Raw genomic sequence first — 14,119 nt, 5'->3', positions numbered from 1 at the left:
AGGCCCGCAGGTCACCTGCACTTTGAGGGAGTGGTAGTGCTTCCGGTTTCTGTATACAGCCTCATGGGGTTGGGGCATCACCAACGCAACATGGGTACAGTCAGTATATGAGGTTAGGCAGTTGTGCGTAGGCATAGAAACTTGCCTTCATGTCATTGACCTGGGCCTGGGTGGTGGGCAGTGCAATATGTCGTTGACATGGCGCAGAAGGGCATCCAGCACCTGGCCAGAACTGCATTGAATGTGGGCTGTGCCATGCCGTGCATCATGGCCACAGAGTGCTGGAAGGTGCCTGTCACCAGGAATTGAAGGACTTACATCAGCTTCACCAGTGGACGCACAGCTGCATGGATGTTGATCCTGCTCCCAATGTCTTCATGAATTGTGGCCAGCAGCTCAGTGATGGTCTCCCTGTTCAGGCAGTACTCAGATACCAGCTGGGTGTCGCTGAGGGCCCAGTGTGATGGCCTGACCCTGGGGTGGGTGCTTGATTTGTTGGGGCTGATCACCTCCACATCCTCCCCCCTGTGCTCCCTGTGCCCTGGTCTGGTTGGCCTGCATCTCAAGGCCCTGGGGGTAATATTCCGGCTGTATTAGCGCCGGATTAACATAATTAATATACTAATAGGGTATACTTCAAACAGGCCCCCATGGAGCCTGGCTGCAGAGGCTAAAACAAAGGAGACAGGAAACCCCAACAACCTTTGATATGCACTGTGTCAACCTGAAGCAAGCTCCTGCCTCTAAGTATCATGGGCAGTCTAGGACCTGTCATGTCTAGGACTATGTATTTACAGTAGTCATCCCAGCAGGGGGACCCCATTCAGAAAGTACGAGTATGAGGTTTGATGGAGACCGAAAGTCTGGTCTTGCCACAGCTTCAAGGGAGATGCTTTAAACAGGAACCACAGAGAGCTCCATTAACTACAGAGACCCTTTGATCCACAACAGACAGGAAGATGGGAGGGACTTAGTATTACATGTGTTCACCCCTTTACCTTTTCTGTTACAAAGCACTCTGGTTATGACCTCACACATACAGGAGATTGTTGTCAAGGAACCCAGGATTGGTTCATTAAGATAGGCTTAGCCTACACCAATCCCTGTGAGCCATTTGGCTTTAAAAGAGGGCCGAGCTCCTCTTTTGGCTGATCATCTGAAGACTTTGCAAGTAATAACAAAAAGACCTTATTTGGACCCCAGCTGCAGGTACAGTCTGCCTTACTGCTTCCACCAGTGAAGGAAAGTCAGGATTTCCGAAGAGGGAAGCAAGATCCTCCCCTTAACATCTCCCAGGGAACAGAGGGGATATTGAATCCAGAGGACCCTCTAGCAGCTCCAGAACCAGTACACAGCCAGTGCACAGCATGCCCTGCTAGGCTCTGCGAGCAAGCTTCCTAGGTGGGACGTGCCAGAGAGTCTCTGTGCCCAACCCAGGGCAAGGCCGGTGGCTTCAAAACTCTCCTCAGTTTGGGCCGTCTTCCTTAAAAGACGACAGAAGCCCAGTGAAGAAGCAAGGAGAGCATCGACAAGCATCAAGCAGCAGCTGGCCTAAAGGACATTGTCCATCTTAAAGGACATTTTAGAGTCAGCCGACCCCCTCGAGCTGCAACTGACTGCACCACTGACTGCTGTCACGCCACAGTCGCTAACGTCGTCCGAGATGCCTCGACCAGTGCTTCAAACCCACCAACCAGCACTGAGACAACGATTCCTGAACCTGAGCCGCTGTGTAGGCCAGGCTGCAGCCGTCTGTTCAGCATTGCTCGCTGAGCTGGCTGCCGCCTGATACCCACAGCTGTTTCCCTACTTGCACTCTGTCGCAGAAGCTTTTTCGAGCACCAAGAACTTCTACAAGCACAAGGTACATTGCGGTTCTGTCCTCCGGTCCATCTCCGAAGGCCCCTAGTAACATTGTATGACCCATTGCTCCCTTTGGGCTGAAGCCAAGTATCCTTGAACTATTGCGATTAATTACTCCTCCAACTACCCTCCTGTTAGTACCCAGAGTACATCCCTTTTCCTTCCTGAAACTGTTTGTCCTCTGCATTCCTTTACAGGGTGGGTTGCATTTTTTAGTATGCAATAACTGTCTGTTGAATAATAATAAAGTCGATATTTGTATAAAACCTTGACTGAACAGTCCCTTTTATCATTGGGTAGTAATTGTATTTTGGCTGTGCTGCAACTAAACAACGATCCACGACTTTGCGGAGATAAGCCTACCGTTCCGTCCACGTTACCAAAATTGGACAAGTAAGTTTATAATTTGCTTGTGTTTTCGATCTGTTCGGTCCCCTTCTAATGTACTAGAGGTGTGGGGCTGATTGATGGTTTAGAAACCGATATTCATCCCTGGACCACTGGTACTCTGTTAGTTGATTTGTCACACACGGCCACCTGTAAAATAAAACATCCCTTTATCCACATGGCCCATTTCCATAAAGTGCAGAAGGCAGTGATATTTTGTGATGAACTCAGTACAGAACATATTTCGTTAGCATAATACCCAGGTTTGTTTTCTTCCATAACACTCAGCCCCACCCACCTCCCCCCACACATCACTCAGGTTTTTGACTAATAGAGTTGAAGAAGGAACAGCTTTGCAGAATTAGCTACACAACATGCCATCACAATTTAAATAAAAGACTAATAACATTAAGCAAGCGTTTTTTAATTCAGAAGGCTCTTAGAGTGCAATGGCCCTGGGGGGCTCACAGATCCCCCGCTGTGTTGCGATGCCTGTGCTTGTAATCGCTTTCTTGGAATGTCAGGAGGCGTAAAGATAATGACCACCCCCACACCCACCCCCCACTCCTCCCTCCAGTGAAAAGAACACCCGGGAAAGCATTGCATAAGGCAGATTATGTCTATGGAGTTCATTATGTATGTATGTATGTATGTATAGGGTTTATAAAGCAACAGAGTGCTGGACAAGTAAGGATTGGCAAAGCCAACAGTTTTGTGTAGGCATGGGATAGGCATTTGCCATGTGCTGCCCTACCATAATGGTACTACCTGGCCGTAAGATGGCAACAGCTAGAAAATGGTATGATTACCTGGCATATGATAGAAGTGCCTGGAAAATACGCAACTGTTGCTTTGCCAATGCTTTTTATTTTATTTTTAACAGGACTTCACTGCATGGATATGAGCTAAAAATCAAGTGGCTGAAGGCACACCCGGCTAAGACATTTTTCTATTACACCAGTAGAGCATTTGCAGCTACAATTAAGCCAGTAACTCTCAGCAGAAAGCTAAGGAGTAACTAGCAGGCTCAATTTTGATGTTACTGCTTGATAGACCTACCTTAAAGAGCATTTACAGCTACAATTAAGCCATTCATTATCAGCAGACAGTTTAGAAGTAGCTATCAGGCTCAAATTTGATGTTGCTGCTTGATCGACCTAGCTTAAAGAGATCCCTTTTAGGCGGGTAGGGCAGGTTTTGGGTGGAGATGGCCATAGGGAATAATAGCATGGCCATGGGCAGTTAATGGGTTGGAAAATAACCAAACAACATGCCCAAGTTGTGTGCCCCTCCTCACATGTCTTCTCCCCCTAGCTGTACACCAATGCAATCGTTTCCGGCTTATACTACCTGAGGGGAGGTGAAGGGGCGAGGAAGAAGGGCTATGAGGGAGTCAAAGGGCTACTAGGAGTTCCTTGAAGAGCAGGAACTTCAGGTGCTCTGAAGTGCAAGAGAAATGGGACCACTCCAACAGGTTATTTTATGTTGATTTATACCGTGCAGCGCTACCATCCAAGGCAAGTCTCCAGGCGCTCTGCACAAGTGCGTTATTCCAGAAGCCGGCTGTGTAGCAGGAGAAAGCCTGTTTTCGTGTACTTTCCTTCTTGCATGTCTTAGATGGAAATCAGGCAATGTCATGGTTTCTGGTCCTGTAGAGGCCTCCAGAGATAGTGAGGTCATCCAGGTAGGATGGACGTTTTTGGCAAAGTCTTCTATTTAGTGCAGGTGTGTTAAAGGTCACGTGGTCTTGGAGGAGTAATTAGTGTAGCTACTGTTAGCTTTATTATTAAGCAAGGGAGTCTCTTCTAATCTGCAATGTTGATCCCTGTTTGATTTGATTTATTATTTTAAGAGCACCTGTTCGTCTCCAAAGAGGCATCTTGGCACTAGGCAGAAGATATGCAAACATATGTAGTCAGACCCACCTAAGCATATGCATAAAAAATAAAAGAGACATGCAGAATCAGTGATAAAAAGGCAAGATCCATGGAGGCAGAAGGAAACTCAAGCAGGAAATTGAAGAGATGTATTGGTGAAGTGCATTGTGACGGGGATGCGAATGTTGAACTTTTCACTACTGGCGTTCAGTCACTTGCGAGTAGGGTTTATCATCGAATTGTATCGAATTATAAGGAGAATACTGAATTACTTAATGAATGGAGCAGAAGAGTGGGTTGTGAAATCACTTCTGACCTGTGGCTTGTGATGTGTGCCAATGTGAAGCTTTGTTCGATAAGTTTGACTGAACGTTTGAGACAAATTAAAATTCTCAATAGAGTTTTTTGGAGCCCGGAAAGGCTTGAAAATAGAGGTTTGTCTGATTCTGATGTTTGTTGGTGTTGCTGGAGTGAGAAAGGCAGTATGGAACATTTGCTGTGGGACTGTGTGAGGGTTCGTGGTTTTTGGCATGAGGTTTGTATTATTTGTCTCGGGGTTCTGGACCAATATATTGACTTGGATTTTAAGACTATGGTGCTAGGCTGCGATGATTTACTTGACGACCTTTCACTATCAGAAAAGAAATTTTTGTTCAGAGGTGCTTCTATTTGCAAAAAAATGATTTTGAGGAGCTGGAAATCGTGTGTCTCACCAATATTGGAGGATTGGATTACAGAAATGAACTGCTTAGTGAATATTGAGAAATTTATATACAGAAAAATGGGGAAATTGAGTTTATATACAAAGGTCTGGGGAGCTTTTTTGAGTAGGTACTAGTTCATCGTTAAATTCTTTCTTTTTCTATTCCTACATGTTTATATCCTTTATGCTGTGTTATGATACTTTGTGATTTATTGTTCAGTCCTGTTCTAAGTACTAAAATTAAAATAAAGAATTAAAAAAAAAAAATTACATGCACGGGATATATATCTCTGATGAGGAAGACATTAAAAGTGCCTCTCTTCTGCTCCACGTCCTCGTCCCGCTGTGGGGGATAGCATTACAGCATCTAGATAATATGACACTGCTTGTGACACCTCCTCCTGAGTCCTGCCCTGACTGGACCTGCTGCTCCTGTGCCTGGGTCTTGTTCCTCCAAGCGTGATGGCGATTAATCTCTTTAGAGTGTCCAGTCCCTGCTGTCCGGCCAAAGTATGAGCTGATGGAAAAGCACAGCCAGCTGAACAATCACCCCCTGACTGGAGTGCATGCGCTGAGGAGGAGGCACGTGCAGTCAGACTTGTACAGGCCCGAAGAACTGACATGCAACAAATGTTGATTTTCACTATGATCCAAAAACTGCCATGCAGACCCCAGGTGCACTGCTAGCCTGGCTTTTCCCACTGAGTCTGCTTTCGATTAGCACTTTGTTTTTTTGTATGTAGGTAGTAACGTAGTGTACTTAACTTTAGCACAATAAAATGAAATTATGCAGCAAAAAAAAAAAAAAAAAGAACATTCATTTCCCATGAACGTAGTTGACCGGAACATAACTGAGGGTGGGGTTGCCTACTTCTGCTTGAGAGTGTATGTTTTTTCCCTTAAATTATAGTAGGTCCCTCTTCCAAAAAAACAGAGGTGACCCATTGTGAGGTATAAGGCATAAGGAAAATGGCACAGAGCCATCAGGAAGAGGGTAACTGGAGGGCAAGCCATTGGAAGTGCCAAAGGTTCTCAGTGACAGACACCTGGCACACATCAAACCCCGTTCAGTAGAAAGGAACCTGATGGGGGAGAGCAAAGACCCCCATATGGTGAGAGGAATGCTCGAGGGATGGGGGGTTTAGGTGGTCGCTATGTCGCTCTGTCTGCCTCCTAGTTGAGGAGGCGGCCAGGGGTCAATACAAGTGAAAATTGTTATTTTGATTGAGATGCCATCCTTTGTCCTGCTGTGCCCATTGGTGTACATGTTGCCTGGTAAGGGAGGAGGAGGAAAGTAGGGGCCAGTCCCTTAGCCAAGGCACCAAACTTTCACAGCCACTGAGGTATAGTCAGCCTGCCAGATGTTAGGTCTTCAGTTCAGCCACCTCTGGCCATTCCTGAAACCCCAACATGCTCCAGGGGGTCAAATATCCTCAATATTCCTAACGTGCAGGATTACCCAAAGCATTGCCCAGAGTGCATAAGCCGCTTGTCAGGAAGGTCTTCCGACTGGTATTTCCCGCCAGTGTCTGTCTGGCAAGCTACCAGGTCAGCCATGTTCACTGCTCCCAGGTCCCTTCACACAGTCCAACAAGGCTGCAGCGGCTGTATATGGCAGCAGTCACTCAGGCCCTCCCCTTCACGCCCAGCTCCATTGGGCCAAATTCCTGCTGCGGCTGTTGTGGGCCTAACCATCCCAGAGAGAGAGCTCCCTTCTGCAGCCACCAGGTCAGGATGCCAAACCTCTACACGTCATTCCCAGAACACCTCTGCATAAAGAGCCCTGCTTCTTCCTCCCCTATGAGGTCATACTGTTGGTTGACCTTGATGTCAGGGTTTGTGAGAAGCTTCACCAGTGGTTTCACTTAAAGTCAGAAGATGACTGGGGAAGGATGGACCATTTTGGGGCTCTGCAGGCTATGAGGCGGTGTTGGGATCTATTGGTGCCATCTGGACAAGTTGCTGCTCTTCCATGAGGTAGGAGGCAAACCATTGCAGAACTGAGTTGCTGAAGTACATCTGTGTAGTAAGTAGGTTAAGAATCACTTTGTGGTCAACAGTTTAGTAGGTGGTGGACATCTCACGCTCTAATGGAATTCTTTTCTAAATAATTATAATTGTTTTTTTATAAAGCGCTTAATACTGGAGACCAGTTTCTAAGTCGAGACTGGGATTCGTTACGTTGTCTTGCTTCAAAGACCAACATGTTGCCCCTGAGCTATCCTCCCAGCCACAGTACAAAAACCAGTAGACACTTCTAAGCTTACACTGGCCCGAGAAAGGCTCTTACACATGGCACTCAAACCAAACGACCACAATGATACTATTAGCAACATACTGGTTAAACAACCAGCCACTGGATTCAATGAAGTAAAAAAGGGGGCATCGCTCTGCGATTTAAGTGCCCGACCCAGTTTCAGAGTCTGCCTGATTCTGGGGTGGAATCTTGTCAAAATGGACCCCAGGGGGGCTTGTGCTGCGTTAACTATGGGGAACAGGTCTGTTCAGCTGCACAACCTTACAAAACAGTGGTTGATTCCGTCCTCTGTAAAAGGAACTGCTAAAAATATGGTGGTCCGAAACACTGGTGGATTAACAAAGGTCTGGCCACAGGTAAAAAAGGTATTTTATGCCACTGGTGGTCTGTAGAGATATCAACTAGCCACTATATAGCAAGTGATTTTGGGTCTCAGAATAGAGAAGATCAATCTCAAGGTGTCTATGCTTTCTGTCCTCTCGGCAAGATCATTAACTTCACTACCAGGACCCTCTTTGAACTCCCTCTCTTCACACCTACCAGGCTGGATGGCTGACAATGCAAAATTAAAACATTTTCTCCTGGTTCGCAAATCTGTCCACGGTAAGGCACCATTGTGTCTATAATTATAAGTGGTTATTTATAATACACTAAATACCCAGATTTTTCTAAGCGCGGACCTGGGATTCGAACCGCTATTGCTTCCAAAGCGAGCGCGATGCCCATTAGCTATCCTCCCGAGACATCTACCTGCCTCTATCCAACTCTACAAGCCTTCTTGTAATCTCTGTTCTGCCTTCTTGACTACCCTTGTTCCTCCTCACCCTGCCTGTGCTTCCTCTCACTTCCGCTCTTTCTCTCTTCTTGCTCCACTTTCATGGAATTCTCTTCCCCTGGATATCCGAGAAATAGTCCACGCGGATTTGTTCAAAACCAAACGAAAAGCCTACCTCCTTGCCTCTTAGTTACCTTCTTAACATAACTCTCATGTGCCTGCTAGCTAACATGTTTACCTTGCCTCTAATCTGCCTCTGTCCCTTACTTCCTCTGCCTCCACTCTAGTGCTTCACCCATCATGGTCACATCCCCAGCACAGCTGGCTGTACCGCCTACCTGCATTTAAATGTCCAATGTTGGTTGTCCTTAATCTATGTTTGACTACTTATGTATTGTCCCCGGTGACTGTTCCATTTACTGCCCTTCACGGTCAGAATGTCCCTCAAACTCACCCCATTGTAAGAAGCTTCCCGTCAAATCGGATTGTTTATCTAATGTACTTACATTTGTGATCAAAAGAGCATTGTTCCTCCTGAATATAAATAAATAATAAAATAAATAAAGAAATAAAATAGAAATTATGAGTTGGCCGTAAAGAACACGGCGCTTTCATAGCACACCTCACACCCTCATGCCTTAGAATAGTGAACATGTATATCACTGGAGACACTCAGATGAGCTCTAAACATGCATTACCTTTGTAACCGCCTGTTTTAGCGTAGCTGGGGATTTGGTACATCCTTAAATTCTTACAGAGGGAAAATGACAGGTCCCCATTCTTAGACACTTCGTATTGCATTTGAGGAGGAGAAGGTATAAACTTCATTAAATAAACAGTCAAGAAATGCACTGTGTGAGAGTTTTTTTCCCCAAAAGTGTCCAGATGCACAATTAGAGTTTTTTGTCTCTTATACATCAGAAATCTTCACCTCACTGCTTTAATCTGGCATTAAAAAGACCTTGGCATTACGTTTAGCAAAACCCAATCAGGATCGTCAGAAGGCTAATGGCCTACCAGAATGTAGGAGTTGGTGCACGTATGCTCAGTTTTGTGGCGGTCCCTAGTACTGTGCCTCTGGTTAGGCTTCTGTGAGGCACTGCAGGAGTTTCCCAGTCCCTGCTGTGGGGTCTGGAAGTCTTAATGCTGCTCAATGCAATCCCAGGTTCTGGATTTGACCTCCCTTACAGGCTCTCTAGGCAACATGTACTGAGTAGAGTAAAGCGATTATGGGCTCAGGCAACCTCTCCAGCTCTATCCTGCATTATAGTATCAGTAAAAGGCAGGTCTGGAAGGTGCCCTGTGCATCATCATGGCTGACCCAGCTCTCGTGCAGGATTGGTCATCCTAATGAGGGGTGGATTGGTGATCCTCCAAACATTTCGGAAACCCAAGTGGAATCTACTCTTTGGTGGATCAACAAGTCCACCCAATGCACTGTCTGCTTCATGTAAGGAGGGCGTGTAGCGATGTGCTTCCAGCCGCTTCACCTGGGGTGTGATGCCACCATGCACTGATTACTTCCTCATTCATGATGGATAACCTTCAACAGGTCCAACCATGCTCGAGGATCAGTATGACTCCCCTTCAAAGGCTGGACAGATTGACTCTTGTGACTCTTTGACAGAATAAATCCCCCAGCCCATCTCCTTACTTTCTCAAGTAGCTGGCCAACATCTTGATTATGTTCCAGTGGACACAATGAAATGCAATTACCCAAGGGTGGGAGTACTTCAGATTTTATCCCGGTCTTCATTTTTATGTGAGCCGTTGGATGCTTAAAGCTATCGATGCTTGGAGAGACACCCTGTGACTTCCCACATGAAGACCATGCATTTATCAAGTTGCATTCTGACTGGAGTTGGGTGTATGGTGTGAGAAATCCCGGGTAATTGCAGTCTGACTTCTCATTCTGAAAGTTCACTATATTTCAAAGGAATTGCACGGCCTGTAAAACTGGTTTCACAAATGGGCGCTATAGTATATTGCACAGAAAACAAGATGCAGCAAACGACTAAGCAGTGTCTACGGCCTGGTTATACTTGCAAATCCTAATTGAAGTTCACTTCTACCTGGGTAAATGTAGACCAAGCATTGTCTTAGCTTTTGGCATATCTCGTGGCTCCCTTCTCCTGGGGGGGAACACATCTAGGCATTGGCTACCAGGCTATCAGACCACCCTTAGAATGGAATAATTAAGGCGGGAAAGTGCGTTTGATGGACTATCACACTCCTCTCTAGGTGCCAGAGGATCAGGTCAGAAATTAGCTTTCTTTGGCTAACGGAAGTTCCAGGCAATGATCAAGCAGCCAATATGTTTGTTTAAGCAGATCTGGTTAGGATAACAGTCAACACATTATCAATCTAAACACCTGAAGCACTGATTCCCGAAGCATGGCTCGTGCTCAACAAATACCCACAATAGAATGCACGTAATCAAAGAATGCCATAGGCACATAAGGGCTGAGGTCTTCTGCTCCAGTGGAAACATGCAAGACTGTGCAGTTGAACTAGATTTTGGAATGTCACTGCTAACAGCATGGTCCCACTCATGAAAACCACGCCTGTTGTATCATAGGGCACTGTCTGTTGCACAACCATTAAGTATACCAAAGGCAAGTCCCACAAAACAGCAACCAAGAAGACTGGCGTACTAACGGAAGGGGAAGAGGACGGTGTCGTACTTCGGGCCTACTAAGGCCTGTCGATACGCCTACTTACGGCTTCACCTGAGAAACACAAGCAGTGCCCATCTATGCGTGTATAGCGCCGCGAGAAGAAGATGTAAATAATTAGTTTCCGGTCCAACGAAGAGTGGCTACATGCACTACTGGGTATTCATGCCTTTCATACGATATAAACAGGATCGACGGGTTACGAAATAAACCTTATAAGTGAAAAAGGAGCCACAGATTGTTTGGAACGCACCACGTTCCTAGTATGCAACACGTTAAATGTCACTACGTGATGAAAATAAAGAGTGTCCTGAAGACAGAACCAACAGGAAATGCAAATAAATATTAACTTGACTGTATTTTAAAAATGTATATGGGTTCTAGAAACACGTGTTAAGTTTTGACCCATCTACTCTCCCTCAAAAGGGAGTCTTATAAAAGACACATGATTAATAGCTCGAATATTTTACTCATCTATTGACAATATTTATTTTTTTATTGAATCAGTTGAATTTAATCAACCTTACAATATCAAAAATAAGACATAGTATACAATGTATCAATTAGAATTAAAATGACAATAGCATATCAATCAATGTCAGATAAGTAGTTTGTGATTCCATTGATAATTTTGATCAATAAGGTCAATAAGTACGAAAGAGAGAAAACAAAAAAAAAATTTTAAAAAAAATTCTTAGAAAATTCCACTCAAAAACTAAAACAGCACATTTAAAATGAATAATCTTGACAAGTAAGCAACTTATAAAATACATTCACAGTTCACAACTAATCAGCAATTATTTCTTCACATGGTACAAACCATAGATTCTTTCCGAATTGCACAAGTTCTTTTCATACAATGTGGTCGACAATCAATGCCAGCCTTTGCAATATGTGATGGTAGTGCTATTGCAATATAAGGCTCAAAAATGTTATGTATCCATGTCAAACAATTCACTATACTGTGGGGTCTGGCGTTAGCTTGAGGCTTAATAGAAAATTCACTGTAGCAAATTGTATCATTGGCTTGGAACAACTCAGAATAACAGACCAACATATATCCTCACTAAGATTTGCGAGGAATTGACAGTGTTTCCCAAAATGTGTCTGTCTGCGGGATATTAGACAAGGGCACTGGGTTATAAGATGTTGAAGAGTCTCTGGGACACTATTTGTACCACAAAACTGACAAATATTATCGGCTGAGATCATCAAGTGCCGTTTCGTTAGGACCTCTCGTGTCAGCCACAAATTGAAACGTAGGCGCATGATTGCAGATCTATATGCCGGAGTCGGGGATCTTAAGAGATAGGGAGGCAACATTTTGAGTTTTTTAGGTGGAAATCTATTATGGTCTCCATCTTTGTATTGTAGGCAATTATCATACGTCTTTATCCAATCAGCCTGATGTAGTTTCACTTTGGCTTGAGACGGATTAGTAATCAGCAATTCAAATGAAATATCGGCATTACAAAGGATGTGATCAATCTTGCTCAACCAAGTTGTAATAAACTTGTCCTTAGTTGAAAACATATAGGCAGTTAAAGATTGCAATGTGGATTCAACTGAGGTTGATAAAAGGCATTTCCTAAATAGAGAACATAATCTCCAGTTGTGGAGGGCTTGGAGGGATACTAGGCCCAGCTCATATCTAATCCAGGTATCTGGAACACAGCCCGGTAGATGCAAAATTTGTTTCCAAAATTTGGCTTCCCATTTATCAAAATCAAATACGGTGGTACTTGGTAGTGTTTCTAAGCCGTATAATATGGCCGGAATTGCCTTTTGAGTCCAGTAAGACCAGGCTGGCTTCATTGAAAATTTCCCAAATTTTGCCATGATTAGTTTGGATTGTGCTATGGCTGTATGGCAATATGGAAATGTGTGTCGTGATGCATTTATACCAGAATGAAATGATGTTTCAGACAAATAATTTAGATTAGTGAATTTTTGGGTCTATTTTTAATATTTGTGGATAATGATTGTGTTTTATAAATATACAAACATTAAAATATGTATATTTTTTGGAAAACCATGTGTTCTCACCTAAATTCATGTTGAGTAGGTTTGTTTGTGTATGTGTCAGGTGGATATTAAGAAGAACCTCATAGCTTGAAGGGAGGAAGCTGTTTTGTGGGAATTGCCTTTGGGATACTTAATTCTGTAGTGCTCACCCACACGGCCCCTCAAAAGAGGACACCATAGCTCTTTATAGCTGATGTTGGACAACAATGACCTGCTCCTCAAGCAGGAAAGCACATGGCTGAGTGCAACATCTCTTGGGTCTACCGGCCCTAGAGCAGCCTGTGTGCCTGGGTGAACTGCTCCAGGATACACTACTTCTTGGGTGGCTGTACACATATTAGGCAGTGCTTCCATGTGTCTGGGTGTGCGAACCAGCAGTTAACGAGCTCCCGGACTGTGTTTTCTATTGCAAATTGCCTATGTAGCACAGGCCAACTGGGCAATGACAGCTAAGGTATGTGCACATTCGCTTCGGCATGTTTCACTGTAGGTATGGACATGGGTAAATACAGCTATGGTAAGTACATATACGTTCAGGGACATGTTGAAAAAACCCTGAGTTTCTTCACATGTAGTTCTGTCCATATTCTGTGCATTTACATGTAAACATTGATGAAAGACAGGAAGAGCCTAAGCAATCTGAGAACTGGTAAAGGCTGCGCTCTGTACTCACCCTGCGTGCATGAATATGTAGCTGAGGTACCGCCAGGCCTGGGCACGGAGCTGCGGGTGGTATACCAGAGGGTTCTTCAAATATAAGGGGTGAGTGACCTGTAGCACGAATCTGTCGAGCACCAGTCCATAGTAAACAAAGAAGGCAACCTGGAAAACAGGTGAGGGGATTCGCCATTAAGTATCTGTACCCCGGAAATAAATTAATCCCCAATCCTGGGCAATACTGTATACTGACAAAATATTCGGCAACAGTGATAAATTGCAGCCCTAGAGGGATGGCTGTAACCGGTGTTATTGACCCATATCTGAGTAATGGGAGCGAGGCGCAGCCAAGGGCACATAATATGGGTCAAGGGGGAGAACACCTGTTGCAGCCCTGCTTCTGGGCTTTAATGCCATTATAATATGGCCAAATCCCAAAAAACGGGTTAAATACAGGTAAGACAGAAAAGAAACCCATTGGAGAATGTTCTCGGAGCTTTACAGTGAGCATTCACCTGGTGGAATGTTGGCTAAAGAAGACACTGAGCATTGAGGGGGAATGTTGGGAGCAAACCATCGAGTGGCTAGCAGTGGTAAAGGCCCTCTGCTGACCCATTGTTTACAATGGCCAGTACGGCCCATCTTTAGAGTCTATAAATCTATTATAACCTGTGTTGCTCTTGATACCATCTAGCATATATAACTATATAGAAGTAGTTAGTGCATAACTCGGTCTGGATGGTCACAGGTAATTGGCTTCAGTACACCTGTGCTGCTGGTAGCTTTGGAATGCAGTGTTCTGAACAATCTGGACTATATTGATTTGCATGGCCCCGAGATTGTCCAATGAAAATGCTCTTTGGGCATTCCAAGAGATATATTTAAGCAATATAACCCGAG

General features: G+C 44.5%; 1 protein-coding gene across 2 annotated transcripts in view; it reads right to left on the bottom strand.

Annotated features, from left to right (window-relative positions):
- The window catches only part of RHBDL3 (rhomboid like 3), a 1,128,603-nt gene that overhangs the window by 331,499 nt on the left and 782,985 nt on the right, over positions 1–14,119 (bottom strand). For both annotated transcript variants that reach the window (XM_069654975.1, XM_069654976.1), the window contains exon 5: positions 13,236–13,384. In XM_069654975.1, the coding sequence (XP_069511076.1) occupies positions 13,236–13,384 (149 nt within the window). The remainder of the gene's footprint in view (positions 1–13,235; positions 13,385–14,119) is intronic.

Source organism: Ambystoma mexicanum, chromosome 3q, assembly GCF_040938575.1.
Source record: "Ambystoma mexicanum isolate Mex_15411 chromosome 3q, UKY_AmexF1_1, whole genome shotgun sequence".
Lineage (NCBI taxonomy): Eukaryota > Metazoa > Chordata > Amphibia > Caudata > Ambystomatidae > Ambystoma > Ambystoma mexicanum.
This window is presented reverse-complemented; position numbering and strand designations above follow the sequence as displayed.